The 26,973-nt window shown below is 41.8% G+C and overlaps 1 protein-coding gene across 3 annotated transcripts in view; it reads right to left on the reverse strand.

Annotated features, from left to right (window-relative positions):
* Syne1 (spectrin repeat containing nuclear envelope protein 1) overlaps window positions 1–25,973 on the reverse strand; it is a 461,524-nt gene extending 435,551 nt beyond the window's left edge. For all 3 annotated transcript variants that reach the window (XM_041680032.1, XM_041680030.1, XM_041680029.1), the window contains exons 1-2: window positions 25,837–25,973; window positions 17,133–17,405 (exon numbers count right to left, since the gene is read on the reverse strand). In XM_041680032.1, coding sequence (XP_041535966.1) covers window positions 17,133–17,199 — 67 coding nt within the window. In that variant the 5' untranslated portion in view covers window positions 17,200–17,405; window positions 25,837–25,973. The remainder of the gene's footprint in view (window positions 1–17,132; window positions 17,406–25,836) is intronic.
* Window positions 25,974–26,973: the final 1,000 nt, after the last annotated feature.

Genomic DNA, 26,973 nt, shown 5'->3' on the forward strand with positions numbered 1-26,973 from the left:
CTTTCCCTTTCGGAGCTAGCAAAGATCCAGCCATGCCAATAATATTGGCCAAGACTGAACACTTCAGGAACTGCAGTATCAGCTAAGAAGTCTTTAAACTTCATATATGGTACCAAAGATCAACAGCTCAACAGGCAAAGAAAAGCTCTGATGTGGAAAAGGCGTTAGGAGAGGTAACAAAACAAGACACCAGACTCGGGGTCACAAGGAAGAGGTCGGTAGTGAATGGTGACAACTACGTTTGTCCTATAGACAGCACATAAAACCTTTCTATGTCCACTCTCTTACTGTGTATAGAGAATTTAAGCAGAATGTCAAAAGTCACCCTGTCTGGGTAATAGCAATGACAACTTTTTATGCCCATAGTAGAAACCTTTGCTAACGATATGCAAATCAAACGTAAAAGGATCTGATGAAATTCTGCTCTGCACATTTCTTTTAAAGCAGTGGTTCTCAGCCTTCCTCACTCTGTGACCCTTTAATAAAGTTCCTCATGTGTGGTGACCTCCCCCCCAGCCATAAAACTATTTTCATTGCTACCTCATAACTGTAATTTTGCTACTGCTATAAAACATAATGTAAATATTTGTCTTTTCCTATGATATTAGGTGACCCCTGTGAATGTGTCATTTGACCCCTGAAAGGGTTGTGACCCACAGGTTGAGAACCACTGTAAGAACTGCTAGCCAGTTCATCTGGGCTCCCAAAGCTTGACCTAGTGCTTGGCTGTGCACCTCTGTATCTGCTTCCATCTATTGCTGGATTACGGTTCTATGGCAGGGTGGTCACCAATCTGAATGCAGGGGAAGGCAGTTCAGGCACCCTCTCCACTATTGCCAAGAGTTGTAGCTAGGGTCACCCTTGTGGATTCGTGGGAATTTCCCTAGCACCAGGTTTGTCCCTAACTGCAAATGACTTCCTCTATAACGATACCTTCTTTATTACTCTCCCACTCCATCCCTTCCCCCTCATGACCACCTCATTCCCTCATGCTCCCAAATCTCAACCCCACCCCTCAACCCCTGCCCTGCCCCCAGTTTACCCAGGAGACCTCATCTATTTCCCCTTTCCAGGGTGACCCATGCGTCCCTCAGAAAGTTTTCAGCTCCAGCTTCTATGTTCCTGTTCCCGTTCTCCTGACGCTGTTTTGGGCTCTCTTTGTTCTCTCTTAGGCTCAGTGAGATGAATATATGGGAAAAAAATTGGGGTTGCAGGAACAGTATCTCTTGGCAGATATTCATTTCATAGAGGTAAAACGACTCTGGAAAGTTCCCAGAGATTCCAAAAACAAATCTAATCATGGTGAGATTGAAAGTTCTCACCCGAGTTCTGTCCCAGCTCCAGAAACCTCTGAAGATGCTGTTGAGTTCATCTTCTGTGGCAATCTATGGAGCATTCAGCCCATCCTTAAGGGTAATGTGGTTCCCCAGTGGAACTCCCATGAGGGAAACTAGATTTTCATTTGCAAGTGATTACCATTTGGAGATAGCTTCTGGGTTAGAGATGGAAGAGTGTATCCACTTGTCCTTTTGGCTCTAGGAACCCATCTGGTGCAGACCTGTGCACATCCTATGCACACTGCTTCAGTCTCTGTGAGCTCATGTGTGCATCTGTCCTGTGGATTCTTCCCATATGCTATGCTGTCTTAAAGTTGCAGACTTACGGTCAGATAATTGGGGAAGAGAGATTACCTTCCAAATCTCAGATGACACCCCAGATACATGGAAATAAGAATGGTGTTGCCTTTCTGCTGTTGTCTGAAGTGAGGAAGCCCTGTTCAGTCGAGTGAGGACATGATACATGCTAATAATGTGCCCAAGATAGCTGCAGCCTTTCCCCTCACAAGTGGAAATCTTGACAGAAATTCAACAGGGAGTTACATGTCGAAAGCATTAAGCAGACAGGCATTTGCTGCCTATTTCAAGACAGGAGTAATAGATGTTAGTGACATGGACTAATGAGTATGCTTTAAATAATGGAGGGGGGAGGAGCAGAGGTTGGGGCTGACAATGAGAAATGCCTTTGAGATATCTAAGAGGGAAAGGGAAAAGTATAAGACAATGCACAATGTCCATAGGAGATAAGGGAGGCTAGCAGCAAGATAAGCATGGAAATGCCTTATTTTCTCAAAGAATGGCGACTCCAGGTGGGAGGCAGTCCTGCTGTATAGCTAAGGAGAACAATGAGGTTTAGGTATAGGCACAAGGAGTTCCTCATAGAAAAGATAGCAGGCCCTATCCTGGGGTTTCAGAGGCATTACATTTAGCAATTGTTCCCATGGGAACCTCAACTGGGTAGAAGTTCAGATGGGGCTGAAGCAGCTGCAGGCCAATAAGATGATGGCTAGTGGGGCCAGAGAGATGGCTCTCACTTAGCTACTCTTGCAGATGACCCAAGTTTGGTTCTCAGCACCCACACAATGGCTCACAACAGTCCAGTCCCAGAGGATGTGAGTCCCCTTCCACCCTCTGTGGGTGCCCTTACAGACATTCAGGAAAGACATGAACACACATAAAAATAGATCCTAAAAAATCTATGGTATTCTTGCCAGAAGTAAGAAACGGGCTGTCAGGGTCTTCCCCCTTGCATATTCAAGACCTCACACAATTTCTTACTTCTATACATGGTAGACATGAGGCTAAGAGCTGAGGTGGTGGGAAGTGGGAATGGTTGGATGACTCAAGGGGCCAGAAAATTAAAAAAAAAAATTACCTCACTTGCCTGCACAGCATATCACTGAGGGCGATTTTCACCTCTGTATCTTAATCAGATGTATTTTGCATGATGACTAAACTCAGATTTATGGTATGACAAGTGGCAGTTACCCTGCTGAGCTGTGTTTATGTGTTTTAAATGAAGTGTCCTGGGACACAGAGGACTCAATCTGAGGGAAAGAAAAGGAGAATATGATCCTGGCAGAGTTTCCCTTCAGCCCTTCCCTGAGGCTGGGCATAGATGCCAGGAGACTCTGTCCTGGGTTTAGTAGTTTGAGCACTTGGGGAACCTTTCCAGGATTGGGAACTTGACAGGAAAACAGTCCACAATAAGGGAAAATTGATGCAGTCTACTCTACTGCAAGCTTTTAAGCCACTAACATGACCACGAGATTGGGATCTTCCCTGTTTAAGTGATTATAAAACTAATTCTCAAGAAGTATAAAAGTATTTTTCTTAAAGAAAACTTTAAATCAGAAAGAAAATGTGTTTGAAAAAGGCCCCATTTATTTCTAACAGTGAACATAATCTGAAATCAAAACGAAAATATTACATTTATAAGATGGAATATTATTCAATATTTAGCTACTCGATGATAATATAAATGTATATTTATTGATGCATGAAGCTGTGAGTAATGTATTGCCTTCTACAAATGCTCCAGATTATAAAGCAACATTCATAACATGAATTAATTTTTATGCATAAAAATTAAAGACAGTCAACAAAATATATTCATCTATCTGTTTATGCATCTAGTCTCAACCTCTCTAGTCATGTCGGGAAAGACTTATCACTTTATTTCTTGATCATTTTTATGTTGGTCGGAATCTTGAGAAACTTGAGTAAGAAGAAATTGTTTTTGCAAAACGGATTCATTTCCCCTCTTAAGTCATAAAGGACATCAAAGTGGTACTGCAGGGTACTGGCTGTCCTTGAAGCAGGGAGGGTGTGGCTATGTTCTGCATCAATAATCTGACCCACATCAGGAGCTATTCTGGATATCAGGAAATGGCTATATTTATCAAACATGCAAAGGCTCGCATTAGTGAGTGCCGGCTTTCAAAGAGGCTTTGCCGAGAAGGGCTGCATTCTAGCAATTTAAACTCAGCCAGTGTTTCTGCTAAAACACTCTAGCCTGGAGTATCAGCAACAAAGCCACTTAAAGCCAATTCCACATTAAAACTCTGGAGGTAGTTTTCTGGGGAGAAAGTTCTTTTAGAATGTAGAAGACAGAAACAACATTACTTTTCTGAGTGCTTGTCCTTTAATTTATTTACATAGTTGTGATTAAGGGTTGACATTTTCACAGATTTTAGAAGATAATTTCCCCCTTGGAAATTATATATATATATTTGTGTGTACATATATAATTTATATATTAATAGTATACTATATATATATATATATATTCACCACAATACTATCTTGTTTTAAATTAAATGATCACAGCATGCTATTCAAGTAGCTCATATCTTCCCAAGACAAAAGTTAAATATGACAAGTAATCCTCACGAATTGTTGCTCTCAAAGATTGTACACACGGAATCAAAGTCAGCATTCCCCAGCATAGTGAAGACCAGGTTACCACTGCAACTCTGTAGAATAAATATCCCACTGACGCGCCACAGGGAAGGAAGTGAGCAGCCTTCACTTTCACAGCCTCTGGCTTGGCAGGGCTTGGGGGGAACGAGCCAGTTTGCTGCCTGCAACCCCATGGCCATCTGGAGTGTGACAGGGAAGGAGCTCATTGGCAGTTCTGTCAGACTGTGGCCTAGTTCCTAAAACCTGGCCTGAGGATTAGAGTGGGAGGGACCAGCATGTACACAGGAGAATCAGTCCAGCATAAACTGGAGAGACTCTGAGCCTACAAGTATCTCAGACTGGCTTCCAGAAGTCCTCTGACCCTTGTCCATTACACCTTCTGGAAGGACTTCTCAAGAGCAATTGTGACTCTAATCTCCCCAATGGGCCAAGGTCCTGGGGACCAGAACACAGTTGACAGGCTCGGAGTTGGAACCCAAGGTCAGACCGGATCTCAAACACTAAGGCTTTTCTGTATGTGCTGTAAAGGAGGGAGTTGTAGAATATTTGTGTGAAGATATTTTGCTATGCTGAGTGGCCAATAGCGAGGCAGGAGGTATAGGCAGGATTTCCAGGCAGAGATAGGAAGTAGGAGGAGATAATCAAGGCTCAGAGGAGATGCCAATGAGACATGGAGAGAGTCAGACATACAGCATGAAAGAAAGGGAAAAAGCCACATGGTAAAATGTAGACCAATAAAAAAAAAAGGTTAATTTAAGAGCTAGTGGGACAAGCCTAAGCTGAGGTTGAGCTCTCATAATTAATAATGTCTCCTTGTTGTTATTTGTGAGTTGGCAGGCCAAAGAGAAGTCTAACCATAGGAGGGAAACTGCAAGATTGTCTCCCATAGCTGCGTTTTGTAAACCAAGATTGCACAGGTGGAAAGAAACATACCAGATACACAGCAAAGTTTTTGAGAGAAGAAGGGCTGTTTGTCAAACTCTAGACCACCAGTTAACATCCAGTTCAAGTGGGAAATAGAGCGAGTGGGAACTGTAAAGGAACTTCTCGTTTTTCACAGCCCCACTGAAAGCTGCAATTAAAACTGATCAAAGATAAAGATTTTATTCCTTTGTTGTCTGTCTCATTCTCCTGATCCTTCTCAACCACTACTCCATTCTACTTCTAGTAACCTTCAAAGGCACCCAGTTAATGGGCTGGCTAATCTGGCATGCATTCCATAAAGGTTCAGAAGGCAGGAGAGATTCTTCAACAGATAAAGGCACTTTGAGTTCAATCCTCAGGATCCATGCAGAGGGAAGAGAGCACTGACCTCTGGAAGTTGCCCTCTGACCCCCACATGTATGCTGTGATATGTGCTCTTGCATGCACACACACACACAAATAAATAATTAAAATGTAAATAAATATTTAGGAAACATTTGTCACTATTTTGCAAATTGGAAAAGATACTAGGTGTATATGGGTTAGGGCAAAGGCCTATACTCTCAGCCCTGGAAAGGCTAGAACAGAGGAATCATGAGTTCAATGCTAGCCTACATTGTGAGATCCTATCTGGAAAAAGCAAACCAAGCAAAAGCCCATGTCAAGTAAAAAAAAAATTCCTATAAAGGTAATGGATGTGTCCAAAAGTATCTATAGTATGTCCTAATTACTGGTTCCATGGTTTGAGGTTGACTGACCCCCAAATGCCCCTGTATTGAAAGTATGGTGCCTGGTAGCATCACTGGGGAATTCAATGACCTCATAGAATGTGGGGCTTTGGAAGGTTTGTATGACATGAGGGCATGCCCTCAGATGCCACTGTAGGACCCAAGTCAGTCCTGTTTCCCTTTGTTGTTTGGTTATGGCATAACTGTTTGTGCTACCAGCTACACCAGAACCCATAGCATGACCATGTGGGTAACCACCTTCACCAGGGTCCCACAGCAATGGGACTACTTCATCTTGCCGTGTAATCTTCAAAACTGTGATCCAAAACAAGCCTTTTCTCCCAAAAATGTTGCCATCCCAGGTATTTCTATGTACACAGAAAGTAATACGATGGGTAAAGTTGTCAATTTTATATAAAGGAGGCAAACGCTATCAGTCTCACTTCCACGTATTTAATTAGCACAAATAGATCTAGAGGCAGGAAGAGTAATTGCTCATTTATCACCATGATTAATCAGGTTGACCTAAATGTTTTGGTAGAAAACTGGATATTAAAATAATTAACATTCAAAACTAAACAAGCTGATATTTCTTTTCTTTTCTTTTTTCTATTTTTTAGAGAAGTATATAATTATGTTCATTGGCAATTTCGTAACTATAGAGACAGATGATTTAGGTTCTAGTCTTCTATTGCCTCATCTACATGCATGGTTTTGCATTAATCAGTCTCAGAAATGTGAACTATTTATCTTTTTTTTTAAATGAGTTAGAGAAGATAATCTTTATTACTCCAAATCATAAAATTGTATCCTCAGAACACTTGCAATTCAATGGTGGCCCCCAATTAATTATTTAAAACACACATCATGTTTATAAATCAGGTTGAATACTCAGTTTGATTTTTAATGTAATTTCTCAACCTCCAACATCTTGTTGTGTGACTCAGTCTTGACTCAACAGCGTAGGCTCAAGTGACCCTGTCCCTCAGCCTTCTGTGTAATTATGACCACAGGAATGAGCTGTCATCTCCCACTTCAAAGATGAAGTATTAACTCACCTCGTTGTTCTAGAAATCTGTGGTTTCATCTCAAAATTAAGAACAATGAATTGTGAACTATAATACTCTTTTTAAAGGACAAAACATAAAGAGAAGAAAACATATGACACTTCCAAATACCCCAAAAGTGAATGTCCTTTGTTTGAATAGGACAGCATGGTTCGTGATTATTTTGAAAAGAAGTCATCATACGAGTGGGATGCTAGCATTTCTTAGAATGAGTTCCTGAGATCAAGTAAGTATTTAAAAATACATGTTTCAGTCTGAAACGTCCATGGTTCTTGTTAATTTAGGTGCCCATAAACATGATGGGAACGAACCAGCAGCATCACTAGTTTTCGGAGCCGAATCAGGGTAGCTCGTCAATACTGTATAAGAACCATGAACTTGGCAATGATTTCTCAAATAGTTCCTTGTTTTTTGATTTGCAAATTCAAGACCCATGTTCTCTGTAGGAATTTTTCACAACTTTGCTGAATGAGAAAAAGTCAGAAAAAAAAAATATCTCAACACAATTTCCTTTCTTTTTCCCATTTCTTTTCTTTTTTAACACAAGGTACCATGTACCTCAAGTTGGCCTGGAACCTACAATGCAGCTGAAAATTACCTTGAACTCTTAATTCTTCTGTTTCTACTCCTTGAAGGCTGGGATTACAGGCCTGGGCCATTATACTCAGGTTGTGTAGTGTTGGGGATCAAGCCCAGGGCTTATTTCATGCTGGGTCAGGACTCTACCAACTGAGCTACATCCCAATGCATCTTTTTATACAGCAATATATCACAAATGTCACAAAATTACTAATTGTAGGGATTGATAAAAGGTATGTAATTAACCTGTGTATGCCTAGAAATAAAAATAATTGCTACTTTTTCATCATGGTCATTGAATATAATTTAGATATTTTGGGTATGAAGTAATATAAGCAATAATATTCAAGGTGATTTTTGCCTTTGAAGAAAGACATGGGTAATTTTAAACTGACTAAGTGATTGCAAATCGACTTTTATGGTAGGTTGTCTTGTAGTCGGGAAGATAAGGCCATCAATAATCCCAGGGATAGTTAACCTTTGATGAGTTTGCTTCACCTTGCTCAAGAATTAGTTGTGAGCTCAGCCATGAGCTGATGAAGATGAGAGAGTCTCCTCATTTCTCTTTCATATAAACCAATTTAAGGTTCATTTTTAAAACATCTAGATGTAAAGAGCTCTTCATAGTTCATTCCTCCTTCTCATTCTTTTCTGTCTCTTTTGGGACAGCCTAAAACCCTTAGGGTCCCAAGTTCTGCAGAGTGTTATCCCCCAGGATTGGCTTCATGGGTGTTCAAGCTGAGTCACACAACAAAGCGCATCTATGGACTTCACACAAACTTGGGCTATGATACCTATGAAATTAGTCTCAGCAATTGAACAAAGTAGTCCGTGTTCGCATTTTCCTTCTAGACCAGCAGTTCTCAATCTTTCACAGGGATTGGATGCCAGATGTTTACATTAGAATTTGTAACAGTAGTAAAATTAGTTATGAAGTAGTGACAACAGAATTTTATGGTTGGGGGTCACCACGACATGAGGAACTATATTAAAGAGTCACATCATTAGGAAGATTGAGAATCATTGTTCTAGACCCTGAAAACTATATAGCTAGACTTGTCTCCTGTCTGTAAAGACCTCAAGACGCAAAAAAACAGCCTCAAAGCACCGTGAACTACTGTAACAGGATCTGGTTTTCTTACAGTGCCGAGGAGACTAGAACCCTGACCCCGTTCATATCTGATCATGACCTCGCTTTATCAGTTCATAGCTCTAGAACTTTGTTCATTCCTCCCAAAAGGAAGATACCAAACCACAATTTATAGGTCCACTTCTGATCTAAGCAACCAGACTAGCTTATGTAGAAGTAGCAGGCTGTGCTTTGTAAGAACAGCATGTTTCCAGGGAGCTGAGGCAGGTGATCACTGCAGATTCAAGTCAGGTTTGGGCTACATGGCAAAGTCCTGTCTCAAAATAACAATTAATAGCAATAATAATGATGATGATGCAATAATAATAAATAAATAAAGGAAAATAAAATGAGAAATCTTCAACTCAGAATTACAAAAAAAAAATACAAGAAAACAATTTAGACATTTTTTCCACATGCTAAATCTGCGCAATTGATATGTATATCCATTTGAGAAAATTTATTGACTCACTCATTCGTCAAATGTGTACTCAGCCATCACTGTATCTGTCATTGTTAATCAATTCTTCCATATTATCTTCTCACTGCTGGAATTTGCTGCTCCCTATGCCTGGGTGCTCTGTGCTGTTTTCATGTTTGTATTGAGAGGATCTGGCCTCAATGTATATCCATGAAATATTTCTTAAATGCGTGAGCGTACAACTGAGAAGACTGAGCCTTTAATAAACACTTTATTTGTGGTAAAAAAATTATTGCAGAAGCTGTATCGTTTACTCTGGAGTTTCTAAAATTCTAACAAACGTATATAAATGAGCAAGGCCATGCAGACTGGTGCAGTGGATGCTTTAATATAAAAGTTGTCTAAAGTAGAGCATGGAAAGAGAATGTCTTCTTCTGACTGGTTATACTTAGTATTTACATATCTTAGAGGGGTATTTGAGCTGGGCTTTGCAGCCTGGGGAAGAAAGATTGATGGGGAAGGGGGTGATGTGGTAAGATAGGATAGAGTTCAAGGCTTGGCTAGAAAGGGGCTAGGACTGAGGCATCACAGGATAGAGGGATGAACCAAAACAAAAGCAGGTGATCAAGAGGAGCCAGGGGGTGAAGACCCATTCTACCATGATGAAAAGACCTTGAGGGTTATAATGAATTGGTCCAGGATTTCAAATAAGGAAAGGAAAGAAATGGCATTGAGTTGTGTGCGATCCATTGCTATGTATCCAGTGGAGAGCCTAGCCAAGTTCCTTGACTCTGGCACTACAATCAGCATTTCCCTTGTCTACTGACCATCCAAGCTGTGCACGGCCAGTCACACACTGGAGTATCCAATCCCATCTCACTGAAATCTGAATAAAATGAGCCAATCTGTGAGATGTCTAGAGAAAGCAGAGGATCTGAAGACGCCCGCTGCAGATGTGTGGTTAGAGAAGTTCTTGGCAAAAGGAACGCTGCGGCTCACCATGTTACACAACCACAAACAATGCCACCAGCAATAGAAACCACTGAGATAAATGCTAGGAATTGCAGGATTCTTCCCAAGCCCACGAACAGGTCAGCACAACAAATAGAAAATGCAGATAAAAGGGGGTCAAGGGAACAATGTCAGTGACTTCCGTAATGAGAAAGGAAGCAAACAAGAGTGGATGATTGCAGAATTCAAGGTAAATACTGTTTCTAACGTGGGTGGGGACCAGTGTTTACTAAACACGAAAGATTAATATCAGAAGAGGAAGGAATTGTTTTTAATCCAAGAGGTCATTGTGAACAATAGGGGAAGAAAAAGAACACGAGTTACGGTAGAAACCACTCTTAAAATGCTTCAGCTACACCCATGTACTCTTGTATACATATCAAAGTCACACATAGACCACTGGGTGCTAAATCTGGCTGGGGTGTCACTGACTTCTTTTCTGTTTCTATTAATTCATTTGAGAAAACAAAACCATGGTATCGGCCTGTCTTCAGTCTTTTTGGATGTCTGTCGTTACTTTTACTGTCATTTCTCAATTGTTTAAAATAAAATAGTAGACGGTAAATGAGATATCTACATATAATAATTGATTAAACTATAGATTATCATATAGATTATCCCAAAGAGTGGGAAAAAGAAATTTATGTATTTAAATACAAATGTGCACAGAAAAAAATGTTTAATACCCCATTAGTTCAAATCTGAAAGAAAACAGAATCTTGGGAAGCAATTTTTTATTGTAAGTCTCATAAAACATATATAAAATCTAACATAGAAACAGAAAGTCTGTTTTTTTCTACTTTATAACTATGTGATCCCTTGTATTATACATTTTTGAAAATCTAAAGTCTATGGTCACCTGTGGAGTCTTTGTCCATCATACAGAGACTATCAGAACAGTCCAGGCGTATCCATGGCTGGCAGGCTTGAAGTGCTACCACCACGGTTACTGATTAGCGTTTTCCCGAATTTAGCAACAGTGCTCTTCAGGAGAGGAAATCCTACAGTTCTGACAGTGTTTGCAGATATTGACACGGATATTGCACATTCTCCTCCCTGCTTGTGAAGCTGGGCCCTGAAGGAGCCAAATAAACAATGGCAGATTTGGAGAAAGCAATATGTGAAAATAAACTAGAAAAATAAGGAGTTTGAGTGAAGACATGAGGGGGAAGGGTGCATAAAGGAAGGCATAGGAGAGATGTGACAGTCCCATCCAGGTGTCTGAAAAGCACCGATGTAGCCCTAGTCTCATGGGGACTATATTTAGTTCTGAGCAGGGTACCAGACTCTACAAAGACAGAAGATTTCCTTGTGTCCAATTAAGAAAACCCCAATAGTAGGTCCCAATTCCTCTTAAGTGCCACATAAAGTACAGAATTATATTTAATAAGATTTTAAGAAATTTTTCTTCCTCAACAACTTCTGAGCATCTTAAAACTCCCCGCAGTCATGAACAGAGCCATTTTTTGCTTTTCCAGAAAGGATTTTGAAATTTAGGTCCATGTACCTATCTAGGCCTGATAGTCAGTGTGTAAAACACACACAGTCTTTTATTTAATGAACTTACAGAAAGGGACATACATAAACATGAGCGACATTAAGCACCATCAGTTCCTTCCTCTCTGACTCATCTCCCGTCTCTCTCCTTCCTTCAACACTGACTGTAGAATTTCAGTGTGCTGTGTTGAACCCTCATCATTCTCCACTTCTGCTTTTGAATACACTACTGTTGGACCATGGTCATGTTCCCTGGATGGCATCAGTGAATTCCATATCTGTAATTGCTCTCTCTGTACTGGTGATGCCTAAGCTGTATCCTCTACAGTGCACAGTCACACGTACTCAGTTCCTTCTTGGGAACTGTGGTTGACCTCTAAAATGTAAGGTATCCAAAATAAGTTTCAGAATTATTTTTCTCGCCATAAGTTTCCTGTTGGGGGAGTGGGGAATGAGAGAACCAACTTGCAGGACTTTGTAGTAGAAGGAGCGGGCTGTGTCCCGCCGCCCAGCTAGCTTAACCCCGAAATAACCATACAAAAAATTGTATTAATTAAATTGCTTCCTGGCCATTATATCTAGCCTCTTCTTGGATAACTCTCACATCTTGATTAACCCATTTCTATTAATCTGTGTTCACCACAAGGTCGTGTCTTACCGGGAAAGATCCTAACCAGAGTCAGTCCCAGGTCAGAGAATCATGGCGTCTGCCACACTTCCCTGCTTCCCGGCATTCTGTTCTATATACTCTGCCCACCTAAGGGCTGCCCTATCAAAAGGCCAAGGCAGCTTCTTTATTCAACCAATGAAATCAACAAAAGTATAGAAGGTCCTCCTACACCAGGCCTCTCTCAAGGAGCACTTCTCATGTATTTGCAAAATCACCAGCTACTTTGGTCATTTTTTCAAAAATTGCCAAGCAACAATACACACTGCAATCATGGTGCTATGATGTGTGGAGGAACTTAGAGCAAGGAGTAAGAATAGTGATGAAAAAGCTTTCCCGGACACAGTTGTATGTAAACTGGGCTTTGAAGGAAACCGAGGTTCAGGAGCTCTGAGCTGAACTCTTCCTGAAGGTGCCCAGGAGACTCAGCATACCTTCTGAGCATGACTGAAGCGCAGACCATGTGAAGGAATTAAAATGGCCAATAGTTAAATACGGGAAAGTCAACCAGTTGGCTAAAACTTCAGTTGGGAGGTTAAGGAAATAATTTTATTGTCACGTGGGCAAGAAGCTTAAAGCAGTACATTAAAAATAATTCGTGTTGAGGCATTTGATACATTGGAATGTGTTATTTTATAGACCATGGACACTGAAAACATTTAAACAATCTCAACTGTCATAAAGGATACCCATACCTGGTCTAAGACCTACTTACATACAAATAATTTCTAACTCAATTTGATTTCTATCTGACCAACTGACAGAACAGCATTTGAAAACTTCGGTTGTTTGGGATTTAACATTGCGTTTTTATTTTTTCTATTTGATAGTCAACATTAAGTAGGTCAGTAAAGACCCCGAAGCCCTGTGGCCTTCATATAACAGGATATATCAAATAGTTCTACAAAATAAAGGCTTGCAGCACATAGCATTATATAGGAATAGACAATTTAGTACGTATAAAAGTAATGTGGACACACCATTATGCTCCAAACATCAGAGTCCCAAAACTATCTACGTATCTAAGTGGCAACAAAATATAATCATTCATTTGGGAAAGATTTGTGTTCTCTGTTCAAATCTTCTCATAACTGAAAACTAATTCAAATATTTTTTAAAAAGTAGATAAATTAGTGTCAACTTAAATCATTTCTTCCTTTGCTTTTAAAAATCTTGAGTAATTTTATCTTAAGTTCAGTATTTAGGAGGTCACAACTCATTTATTTATCTATGATTTCCCAAAACACAGAAGAATGGTGCAAGTCTTTCAGCTTGAGATGCTGCAACAAAACATCTTACAGGAAGAGAGGGGAGTCAACAAGAAGACTTCCAGTCAACATAAAATAATTTTGGCTTAGGTATTGCTTTGTAGTTATATCAAAGGGGACACTGGGTCAGAGTAATAAAAAATAAAATTTAATATCTCAAAGAATTGTAAAAGAATTAGAAACTTCACAGGGCTCCAAGCTACTCCTATATTATGTTCCTGCTTCCTCATTTTAGATAGAAAGAAAGGAAAGTTCTCATTTTTTTATTATTTCGTTCTACTTTTCAATCAAGCATTTTTCTACTTTAATATGCCACAGTGGACTTAGAGAAAACTAAGCCAAACACCAAAATTAAATTACTGTTTTGTTTGTTTGACTGTTTCTCAAGACAGGCTTTCTCTATGTGGCCCTGGCTGTCGACACAGAGACTTAGATTGGCCTTGAACTCAGAGATCCCCCTGCCTCTGCCTCCCAGGTGCTGCCACTGCCCTTCTTCTTGTAAACATATTGAAGGAGAAGGCAATGATCACTGCATAGCAACAAATTAGCGAACACCATTGACACATCTCCAAGGGAAAGATGATGGCCTGTTTGCTCCTCTTTTGACTATTCTCCAGGTTAAAACACCAAATTTTGACCATGAAAAAAACCATTCTATTTTTTGAAGACATTTTTTTCCTTTTTTGAGATTTAGTTTAATTCTCTAGCCTAGCTGGTCTGGAACTCTCCATCATCCTGCCTCAGCCTCCTGAGGGTTGGATCATGGGTGCCACCAATGCTGGCTTAATGTTACACACTTAGGGGACTGCTTTTCATATAAGATTTAGCGTGCTGATTGCCATCTGTTTAGGTGATCAGCACTTGTTCGAGAAGGTTCTATAAGGTTACACCAATGCCACAATGCCATCTTGTCGTTGACATATTCATCTGGAAATCCATGAAAGTTAATGCTTCCAAATAAAAGAGAAGTAGTTGAGAAAAATCAAAAATATTCTAAGTAAATGTAATCCAGGGCCTCTATGGAAGATTTTTAAAATATAGTGGCTGCCTGTAAACATTTGTAAGCAAAAGGGTTGAGAGATTTTATATATATACCCCAGGAACTTCTATTAAGTGTGTCTCTTTAGCATTTAAATATACATGAATATGTTTATTTATTATTTATTTATTGTTTATATATTTAATAATTATTTAACATCATATATAATATATATACTAATTTTACGCATTTAAAATGTTTAGATGACCATATTATATAATATTCTCCTATGTTTTCCTTTAAGCTTAGATTAGAATTGATTGACTAAGTTATCGAACTTTTTTTTAAAGCGCAAATGAACTCTGCAATGCAGTCTGACTGCTCATGCATAATTCAGGATCCCAGCTTAAAACATTATGCTCAGACAAGCACAAATATTGGCAAAGGTGAACGACTGAACTGCTCCAGTAGCAACAGAATTATGTCGCAATCTGTGTGTGCACTTGAATTCCGAGAGCGGGGACTACAAATTAAAAGCAGAGAAAACAGTCAACAATGTGGCTGTAGACAAAGTAAGCAGGATGGTAAAGCCAGGTTGCATTGTTGAAAGCCCCTTGCTCTTTATTAGTTATTAATGATCCTGAAGTGAAAATAAAATCTGATGGGAGGGATAAAAGCGGGTATCATCTCCCTCAGCAATGAAAATGAAGGTTCTAGAAAATGTTCTTTTGAATTTTTAACTTTGAAAACAGCAAATACGGTTTTACTTAAATTAGTACAAATTCATCTCTCCTCGAGGTAATTTCTTCATTTGTCTTAATTTTCTGGCCAATGATGGCAGTCCTCGGTATGAGGATCTTGGCCACTTGTCAGTACTTTCCAGTGAGTAAGCAGGGCTTCCAAATCCCCTTGACAGAGGACTCTTCCTTTGCCAGAAGGGCTCACCCCTTGTGGATGCAAAGCATCTTAAGGACATACAATGAGAACAGAAAATGTGCTTTGCCGGCTGAATCAGCAGGTTTATCCCAGCAGATCAATGTGGCAGCAGACACCCGGCACGATCATTTCATTTCCTGCCCTCTCTTTCTTCCATTGGTGCAAGCTGGAGGTGACATTCTGCAGCAAGCCTCACCCCCTGTCCATAAATCAGCTAGATATACAAGATGATCCATGCTTAGAAATGCCCTCTTCCTAAATCCCAAGGTTCAGCGTCTGCCATAGATCCTTCTGACTTTCTATAACTTTGGTGAAAAAGAGGAAAGACTTATACAAGTACAGTCATTCAATTATATAACAAAACCATCAGTTTTACAGGGCACTCAATACATAAAACCATTAACGAGCTTCTGAAAAATCTAAACAACCAGAAAAACAAATGTGACACATCATCAAGCTGGTATTCTTCTACGAATATCTGAATAATTCACCATACCACAGCATTTAGATTATATCCCAAATCCATCTACTAGACTGCATCCCTGAACTTTACAACATAGTCCTGGGAAGGTCCAAGAGTTGGGGACTTGGTCTGTGTTTTGCAAATGGAACTTAAAGCATACAGACAGCAGGTAGACCTGGTGTGGGGTAGAGGTGAGACCTCAACTCTTTCCCCTCCTTTACATATTTCTTTTAAAAATTATATAACCATTAGAAAAATAATAAAGCAACATTAAAACACAAATTTTCTTTAGTCTCTCTCACTCCCAATTAAGGCTTCCAAAATAAGGACTGTCATTCACCAAGGACAAGATAAAGAATACTAAGTAAGACTGTAATCTGACCCCGCAGGAGTCCCTTCAAATTTTTCCACATCTGTTTTTATTGCCGGCATGTAACTTATCTAGAGAATGTCACCTTTAACAAACTCATAGGTGAACTTCCATAACCAGAACAATCTTCTGCACATTTTGATAAGGATCTTAATCAGTTTCCTTCCCATCATTTGTAAACAATGCCACCGGTGCATGAAATGATTCAATAGTCTCTCCCTGGCATACAGGCAAATCGTACAGACAGAGGACACAATTCCATCTCCACAGAGCAAGATGCACACTCAAGTCTGAGATCATTACGGCTGAATAAAACCAATCAGAACTTTCAGTCTCTGGGGGTAGGAGGAGGTTGAGATCCTGTTTTCAACCAGATCTGTTGTTTTGTTGAAGAAGGATTCTCCAACAGTAAGCAGGAAGGAGGTCCAACGAATACTAATGTCACAAATCAGTACAGACAGATAAGCACAAGGTAAGGTACCTGGCTGGAAGTTCTCAGTAAACCTAGGTCTCTGATTAGACAAGGAGCTGCTTGGGCAGCATTGCCATAGCAACCCTATCAGAACAGCACTGGCATAAGTGATTTTGCAACTGGACACTGAAGCAGACATGTAATCACAATGAGCTATATTTGTCTTTTCTTTTCACATGGGGTCCATGACATCACAAGACAGCACGAACTTCTTAAACATGCTAAAACAAAAGACACCCAGACTATTCTCTTCTTTACTGTAACTCTATAAAGTTGAATGGAAGACCAAGTAAATAGAAGACATTCTGAGATAAATTGATACTTTCATTTGTGCATATATAAAAACTATGTTTCCAGCTCACCTTGTAGCCTCTGCATCACGTTGGTAATGTCCCGATGGGATCTCGAAGATGCCCTGGATGTTGCCATGGTCCTTCTTGTAGCATGGAACCAATGCCAAGTGTTGTCCCTCAGTGTAGGGTGATTCTACACTGCTTCAGATGACATGTGCAGTCTTGTCTATACCCATCGGCTTTCAGACAAACCCCAAGTACTCATGGTGATCAGTGAGGAGACAACATTCTCTCATGGTGAGACGCACGTTACAGAGAGCCCTCTTATGTAGACTCAAGAACCTGAAACACAAAACAATAAAAACACAATATGAAAAATACTCACCTTAGTCATAGTGCAAAATGAGAATGTGCCCTATTCCACTCTAGTGTCTGACTCACTATCAAGAGAAACCACTAATATAGAAAAGACTAGAAAGCTTAAAGTACTAAGTAAGTGTTAAAGTTGCTACGATCTGTAGTGGTTTGAATGAGAAATATCCTGCATAGTTTTACATATTTATTGCTTGATCCTTATTTGGTGATGTGATTTGGAATGTTATGAAACCTTTAAGAGGCGGGACCTTGCTGGAGGAAGAACGTCACTGGGAATGGCCCTACAGGGTTAAGAGTTTTGCTCCAAGTTCCGGTCCCTTCTTTGCCTCCTTGTATGGACGACAGTTGATTTATCTGTTTCCTACACCTGCCGCCATGTCAACCCTTCCCCAGCACGATGCATTTGGGCTTCTGCCTCTGGAACCATCAGCTAAAACCTGAACTTTCCTCCTTAAGTTCCTTTTAGTCATGCTATTTTGTTGCAGCAACAGAAACCCGACCAATAAAGCATGTGATCAGATAAAATAAAAAGTGGGTTGCCTGGAACAAGTCAGCTAGTGAAACCTTGATGTTGAGAAACGTACTCTGCGCAAGAGAGGCTCACTTGCCTGGTTTTTCTTTTTAAAGTGTAAATTTACTAATTTATATCATATTTTAATTGTTTTTTCTGTTTCATTTATTTATTTATTCATTAAAGATTTCTGCCTCCTCCCTGCCACTGCCACCCAATTCCCTCCCCCTCCCCCATCAAGTCTCCCTCCCTCGTCAGCCCAAAGAGCAATCAGGGTTCCCTGCCCTGTGGGAAGTCCAAGGACCACCCACCTCCATCCAGGTCTAGTAAGGTGAGCATCCAAACTGCCTAGGCTCTTACAAAGCCAGTACGTGCAATAGAATCAAACTCAGTAGTCCTCATTGTCCCCTATGTTCAGCGAGTCCTGTTTTATCCCATGCTTTTTCAGACCCAGGCCAGTTTGCCTTGGTGAGTTCCAGATAGAACAACCCCATTACACTGAGCAATATTTTAATATTTTAATTGTTTTACACTGAGACAGTATTTTAATTGTTTTACAGACCCTTTTTGTATTGTTGCATTGGATACTCTCCAAGAAGGATATCATACCCTAGCTTCTAATAGCAAGTTGATGAATTAAAACATAACAGATAAGGGCGTAACTTCATTGGTAGAGTACATGAACAGCCTTAGGTTCAGTCCTCACCACAGCATAAGCCAGGCATAGCCTCTCAGGGCTGCAATTCCAGTGCCCAAGATTTAGAAGCAAGAGGACCATGCATCCAAGGTCATCACCTGCTACATAAGGAATGAGGGGTGACTTTCAAGGCCAGCTGGGATACATGATATTATCTCTAAAATTAAAAAAAAATAAGAAACCATATAAATATATGAATTAGTTCATTATGACTATGACTTCCAAATATTCTTATTTTAGGAGATAAAATTAGGACTAGCTTAATTTTTTCCTCCTAATACAGAATGATTGATTCTAAAGTAATTAGTAAGATCAGGATGGGGCAAGTTAAGCATATGGGACATTGTCTAACACCTCTCTCAATTCTCTGCTTCGAGGGTGCAGTTGATTACTCTTATTCTGGGTGAAAAAGAGGTAGGCAAGTAGTTAATGAAATCCTGACATTGAGAAATGTACGGTGAACAGGATTTCTTAACCCTGAGGTGAGCTGAACCAAGTCTTGCTGTGAACAAGAGAATTAGAGAGAAGAGCAACGACTTCAGAGATGGAAACTCAATAAAGGTTGTGCTGAGGCCTAAGTCCAGCAAATCTTCACGGAAAGTCACTCTGCATCTTCCGGAAATGGTGGTGAGAGAGGAAACAGAAATGGGGCTGGGAGAAAAATGACAATGGCCAAATCAAAAGTCTAAAGCAAGCACAATGCACACGTGTGTGGAACATTCCACTGCTTGAAGGGGAAAAATAAAGTAGGAGTCTCCATATGTTGTAAAAAATATGCAACGAGTGAATAATGGATTGGTAAGTCATTAAACCCAATGACAAGTTGTTATTTTAAGTGATATTATAAATACTCATAGATATTGGTCTCTAGTTGGAATGTATTGATGTGAAACCCGTCATATCTTTTGGAGACAACTGTTGGAAAAAGGGAGAAAACATACACATGTGTTAAGATATCAAAAGGGTGTGCTGAAGAAGAAGACCTCAGTATCTGTTCACTCCAACTCAGAAGACCAAGACCCTCTGAGCAGTTTCAATTGCTAGGGAGGCAGAGGCTACTGGAAAAAAATATGTACAAGAAGTAAGACTCAGTCCTTGGCATCTTATAGATAAAAAGATTTACTGCTCAGTGGATGGCTCTTCAAGAGTTGGGGGGAGGCAGGGGAGTAAATAACTCTATATAACCATGCACCAATGACCTATACCTCCACCTAATCCCATCTCCCGAAGAAAAGCATTCCACCTGCCTACATACAAGAGCTGCTGTAATTGGCAGACCCGAGTATGAGAAGCATTTCAAGGAACCTCATCATAATTCACTCTTTGAAGTGTTAGAAAATCTGGCTCCTCAAGTGCAAGGATGTAACTCCATGATCTGCGTCCATGTTGACTTACCTATCTAGAATCTACCCACCATGGGTATTCCTATTGATAGCCTTATACATAACACACAGCAGAGGTGAAGGAAGAAATTGTGTTGGACTATAGCTCAGTACGAGGGCACTTGCCTAGTTTGTGCAAATCCTTAGTTTAAGTCCAGACACCGAGAAAAAAATAAAGCAGAAATTTGTTTCAATCCAGCTACCCCACACCAGTCCCTGACCAGCCCAGGAGTTCACAGATGATTAAGTCAGCCCCACCCTTTCTACTCAGGATTGTAGAATTAAAAGTTGTGGCTTTTTTTTCTATAAATCACTGCATCACCTTGCATATCTCTCTCCTTCTTCTTGTTCATACCCATGTCACAAAAAGGTCAGTTCTAGAATGATTGATCCCATTTCTTTCCCCACATTAAACTATGACTTCTCTGCTTCTGTTCGCATATACCCAGTTTCCCTGCCACTGCACAAGTCACACTCTAAAATCTTGGAGCTCAGGGTTGAGACTACAAAGTAAATGTGGCACAGAACCTATTTTTGCAGAGCGTAGAACATAGTGAGAGACGGAAAGTAGCAGAGACAGTTTTTCCAAAATCTCAAGAGTAAGTATGAGTGTAAAGCTACAGGAACACAGAAGATGAGGGCTATGCCAAAGCTGGGGCTCTGGAATGATGCCCTGAGGATTTCACATCTCAGCTGAGTCGGAGTGAATGCATCAGGTGAAAGATGAAAGCTGCTCTCCAGGCTGCGCCTGGCTTCGGGAAAGACATTAGCAAGAGAAACAGCTTGGTATCTTAGTACCAAAGCATTATTCTCTGGTACTTGATGCTCAAGGACTATGCTGTGGTACTAGATGTTGAAGGATGATGCTCTGGTACTAGATGCTGAAAGACTATGCTCTGGTACTTAATACCGAAGGACTATAGTATGGTGTAGGGAAGAGGGCAGAGGCCCTTCATGCATATTCAGCAGAGTGGTTCTGGTTCTCACCAAGAAGCCTGGGCCAGAAATGAGCAGATAAAATTTAGAATTACAGCTTCTGATGCCTGTATGCTTGAGACTGGATATCACAGAGCCCAGGTTGGCCTTGAACTTGATGTGTAGCTGAGAGTAACCTTGAACTTTTTATCTTCCCACTCCCAACTCTCTAGTACTGGGTTTATGGGTATGCATTACTATGCCTCATTTATGCCACTCTAGGGATCAAAATGACAACTTCGTACATGTTAGAGAAGTGCTTTACTAACTTGGCTACATCCCAACCCAGCTACTGTTTTTAAGGTTCTATTTGGGGTGGGTAGGGTTGGAAGTTGGATAAGGAAGACATCTCAGGAATAAAGGTGAGAGATGGATAGGAGAGACAGTGAATAGAAGAACAAGTTGGAGAAATAAGTAGGAAGTAACTTTACAAGGCTTGATGAAGGGTCAGCTGGGAGTGGACAGGTCTGAGACAGCCAAGAGTATGAGATCTAGGAAGATGCATTTCCAGGGTAGACAGAGCAGACTCAGGGGTCTTAGGAGACACTATGGATTCATGGTGCAATCAGTGGTATTTGGAGGATCTTAAGTCCCTTTATATCACTTCTACAAAAATTCCCAGCCAATGAGAGAAATAGCTTTACTAATGACTTAGCCCAGGACCCCTTCCCTGGCTGCCCCAATACATATTGCTGTAGCAGTAATAATCTCTATGAGGGTAAGTACTCATGACACCATGAGCTTACTTCACTCTAACAAGGCTGTGAACACCACCAGTACAGGGATCGGAACATGTCATGTTTTCTTTCTGTGGTGCTAAGGATGGCACCTTTGTCCTTGTGCATATTAAAAACTATACCCTAGTCTCGGAACTTCAACTTTTCTTGCCTTCCCTTCTCACTCATTGACACCAACTATATCCACAGACACATGCTGAACATCCAGTACTGATTTTTTAAAGTTATTGAATCAAGTGCATAATATTTTGTGTCTGAGAGACAGGGCCTCCTCACCAAGCCCCTCCCACTCTAGCACAAGAGTTGATGCAATATCCTTCCTTGGTCAGGGCTAAGATAAACTATTTCACTTCCATCCTTTGCTAGGCACAGACACCCGATGTTGTGAAATTATGCTTTTCTTGCTTTTGGGTCATGTGATTAATAAGAAACTTCAAATTAATGAAAAGAAAGTCATTAAAAAAGATTAGCCATTTGAAAATGCAAGTTTAAGCTCTACTTGGTGCCAGCTAAGGGGTTAGTTTGGGGAGGATCTTGCATGGGGTGTTTCCAAGGACAGCTTGTCAAAGGAGGAAGTGCCATAAAACTCACCGACTCTGGCAAAGGAAGACCTAGACATAACTCCTGTATTGTTCACATGATCTCTGATGTGTTCATGTGTATGTACTGATAAGTATGGGTGTGTGTGCATGTGTGTGTGTGTGCGTGTGTGTGTGTGTGTGTGTGTGTGTGTAGACTAAACTCGATATCTGGTGTTCAATCATTCTTCACCATATTTACTGAACCTGGAGCTCATCAACTCAGCTAGACTGACTGTCCAGAGAACCCCACAAATTCTACTATTGTCATCAAGTACTGGAATTATAAGCTCTTAAGTGGGTTCTAGAGATCCTCATGCTTCTGTAGCAAGTATTTGCCAAAGGTGGTATAGTGACAGCCAGGTATAGTGACCCTTAGGCCCTTGAAGAGACTGGCTCTGTAGCAACAGTCATGGACATGAGCTGTCTACACACGTCATGAAGGTCAGGCAGGCCCAGTATCAATGTGATCTATCTCAGTTTTCAACAGATGTTAAAGATTTTGACATAAGGAATGTGGGAATGGGAGGTACAGCTAAGTTATTGGGATGGACCAGAAGGATGCCAATGCGTTGATGGACAGAAAGGACATCAGTGGGTTGTAGGACATCCCCTGCCCCATCTCCAAATCTTCCCAGAAACCATTGAGATTTGCCATGGATAAATACCTTAATACACAGAGAAGCAAGATTCCCGTATTCATTGTTTCACAGAAAACATGTAATAAATTATTTGTGAGGGATAATAGTATAATATCTAGCCAGTCAGTGTAGTCAGCAAGGCAGACAAGCCTCCCAACTGTTTAGGGAGCAGAGCAGGAGGTGACATAAATGACAAAGTAGAATGACTTTGTAAAGTGGCCGCCCAGGTCAGTGTGGGACCAGCCACCATCTGCTGGACTGATGTCACAGGGGGCAGAGGCACTTCAGCCTCTGTTCTTTGGATTCTCTGAGTGATCCTCTCCTCTCAACACCAGAACCAATGGAAAGCCTAGTGGCGAGCTGTCACGATGCCACTTTTCTGGTCCCTACTCAAAATGCACAGCATGCTACTCCAGCACTTTCTTGTCTGTGCAACTGAAAGGGAGTGAACTGAGGAAAGCAGTAGGGGAGATGGTACTGGATCACAGGGATCCCCCCGCCCTCCCATCCCCCCCCCCGACCGGTGCAATACAAGTAGCATTTTTCAGTCCTAGGAGACATCAGCAGCAAAGTCCAACCAGGCGAGATGTCCCTGATTTAGACCCAGAAGTCAGGAACTGAGACCATAAGCATGCAAGTAAGTTTATAAGAAATATGACTACTCATGAAATGTCTAGTAATATTTCATGTAGACAAATCCATGATTTAAACTGAAGTTATTTTACTCTCCTTTCTAGGAAAGTCTATTACGGGAATAAGTTCAAGATAACGAACGCACAATTTTAAACACAATTATTTTCCTCTGCCTGCCCATTAGTACTGGCGTGAATTAATAAGCAGTGAGCAGCTAACACCAGAAAAGGACTCCCCTGGATTATAAAGTAGATTACTAACGTATGCATGGAGGCTGTCTCGAAAGTGTCGCTCCTTAGTCATGATTAAGAATTACTTGGGCTAAGAAGAAGAACTGATACCTTTCATAGAAAGATAAGAACAGAGTAATTACAAGGCAGCCCAGTTGAAAACCAGGGGCATGATTCAACCTTGGTGGATTTGAGCTCAGCGTACGAAGTGCACCTCATGGTATCTGCCACCCTTGTTCCTTACTTTGGGTTACGCATGTATTTCACCGCTTGCTCAACCTTAGTTCTCGTTAGATTCAGCCACAAGGAAGCACCGATATTTAAGAGGAAGGTGTCCACACAAACCAGTCTTGAGTCCTGCATGCCCAGCCAGTCCCAGGCAGGCCACTGGGTGTGGCAGCTGGAGCTGGAGCTGTGAGCATGCCACCCACCTTGCCTGGTCATGGGCTTCTCTGGTTCTGCCCAGTCATACCTCCTCCTCCTCTAGCGCTAGGTATACTGGGTAATCATGAGAGTGCGGGAGCCAGTAAGGCAGCCAGCAGCAAGCAATTCTAGGTGATCTTGAATGGCAAATTAGCTTTTTCTGAATCACATTCCCTGGGAGTAAGAGGAGAGCTCTTCCTAGGGGACAGCGGGGACTCTGAGACAGCTTGCAAGGAGTCCTTAGTTTAAAAAGATACAAATGAGGATGTAACTCCCAGGCTAAGCAAATGTTCCTTAATGCTTAATACTATCACAATCAGTCTGTTTTTTTTTTCTATCTTCAACATGGAACATATTAAGTCAGTCATGACCAGGGCACATTTTGTTCTTCATCTGCCAGAGAGTAATACAAACAGACATCAGACACAAGAAAAATAGATGTGCATTTTTTTAGTTGTGTGTTCCGATGTCAGGAACTTTTTATCCATATTAATAATTTTTATCATGGAGAATAAAGGACCTCAAGCAGGACAATTCTCATGACTCCCAGTTAAATCAGCATTTCAGAGAGATGGAGGTCATATTAATAACCTTTGCTTGATTGAGAGCTGTGTTTTCTACTGCAAAGGTCTGACTCCTATATCAAATGTTGACTTGAGTCTCTATCAGGTAGATTCTCCTTAGGTCAAGGGGAAGATAAGTGGGCCTTTAAAAATAATGTATTTGGGGTTTTTGTAGCATTCACAGGATATTTTCAGATACATAAAAGTTTTCCATCCCAAACTGGAAAGCTCAGGAAAACGCGATGCAGGGAGCTAGGGTTGAACAGTTGATATTTCTCACTAGGACAGGCCTGATGTGAACCAGATTGAGCTTGAAGTATCAGGCAGTTAATAGCAAACCCAGCCTCCTCTCCCAGTGCCTTTTCCTTGCTGGCCATAGAGGCTGCATTTTGCACTTTTAGCCCTGCCCTTTGCAATGCACCTGGCTCCCCGCGAACCGCCATTTCCCAGGACTCCTCCCTCAGGGGTGCAAAGCCTCTGTGGAAAACGTCGTTTTGGAGAGTAGATGAAAGTTATCTTGCCCTCTAGTGTAGGCTCTGCCTGGAAGCGACTGAGCCGGGGGAGTCTCCTGGGCCTCCACGCAGTCTTCAAGCCTTAGGCTCCTGCTACCCATCTTCCCTCCCCCAGCCCTTCCTGAAATACTCTGGGGGTGGAGGAAGGGAGGGTCCTAGAATTTGTTCAACGCTTGCATCTCGCATCTGATAGTAGCAACAGCGAGGACCTTAACAATAAGAGCGTCGCTGCCTGCCTTTTGGGCATCTCTGGAGCCCAGGGGATGTGCAGTGAGCGGAAATGACAACTCAGAGAGAGGGTATTAATAGGAATATGTGCGTATGAGATGCAAAGAGGCTAGCCAACCTCCCTATTGCTTTCTCCAGGAGTGCCACACACGTACACACACCGCCGCCACCCCCTCTCCCTGAGGTTAGCGGCGCGTCAGCGTGCAAGCACAAACTTGCTGCAGTGTGTTTCCTTGCACCTGTCATTCCTCCATCTCTCTCCTCTCTGTCTCTACCTTTGCTATTTACCTTGTTCCGGCCTTATTCAGGTTCCAAGCAGCGAGGTGACGCGCGAGCGAACGCCTCCTTCCAGCTGCGTGCGGCTCCGGGTATGCGCTGCTACCCAGACCGTGTAACCGGGGCTCCGGTGCTGTCTGCAAGGGCTGCGGGAGCCAGGATGCCCTGGTGACAGAGTACAACAATCCCAGCCCGGTGTGGGCCGGTGCTCCTGGCTGGCGCACACGCACTGCTCTGCGCTGACTGCTCTTGGCTCTGCCCTCCCTCCCTGCCTAGAGGATCGGTCCCTCCTCCAGGCTGCACACCAGGGGGTTAGGCCTCCCCCACCTCCCGCCCCCTGCAGCTGCTGCTCCTGTCGCCAGCGGAGGTCGCCCTGGCGGGGTTCAGTTTCTGAGCAGCCGCCCAACATCCCCCTCCCGCCCGCCACGCCCCCTCCTCAGCCCCAGGATGTACAGGTCACCAGGCAGAGCTAGGGGCGGGGACCCGGAGGAGCTTTGCCAGAGTCTCCCTGCCTCCTTAGAAAAGCTTGGTCACTGACTCTTCTCTGACAGCCAGAGTCTTTCTGTGACCTACTCACTTTCTGTTCAAGTCTTTGCCACGGGGTCCCCTTCCTGGGGGACATAGTTGTCTCAGCAGCTTAGGGATGTGACATGATACTGGCTGCTAACTTTTGCCTACGTTTTCCGCAGCACAACTGGCCTTTGAACATAACTTGCTTGAAATGGCCCTGGAAGTTCCTGACGGTTCCAGGAAGGAGAGACTTGAAGTTTCAGGAGCACAGGTGCCCGTGGGCTCTTCATCCACCTCAGACAGCATCCTAACTGCTGACCCCTGGGCTGTCAAATCAGTCATAGGGATGATTGGGGACTAGTCAGGCTTTCTATTTTGTCACTGCCGATGCCTGACATCGTCCTGTTAATTCTTGGTTATTCACAGCGGTGGTTTGGGACCCACTGTTCACGGGGCGGAGCCATTACAATCCTTCACCAGCCCTTCTTCTGGTGCAAGAGAGCCCACGTTGCCTAGGCGCCTCGAGAGATTTATTTTGTTGTGGTGTGATGGTTTCCAAGCAAAGTCAAACATGGCCTTTTTTTCACCAACAATGAAGCCCAAGTCCAAAAGGATTACAGAGGCTAGTGGAAGCTCTGT

The sequence above is a fragment of the Microtus oregoni genome, unplaced genomic scaffold (assembly GCF_018167655.1).
Source record: "Microtus oregoni isolate MIOR12 unplaced genomic scaffold, Mior012 000033F_ref0000390, whole genome shotgun sequence".
In the NCBI taxonomy this organism is placed as follows: domain Eukaryota; kingdom Metazoa; phylum Chordata; class Mammalia; order Rodentia; family Cricetidae; genus Microtus; species Microtus oregoni.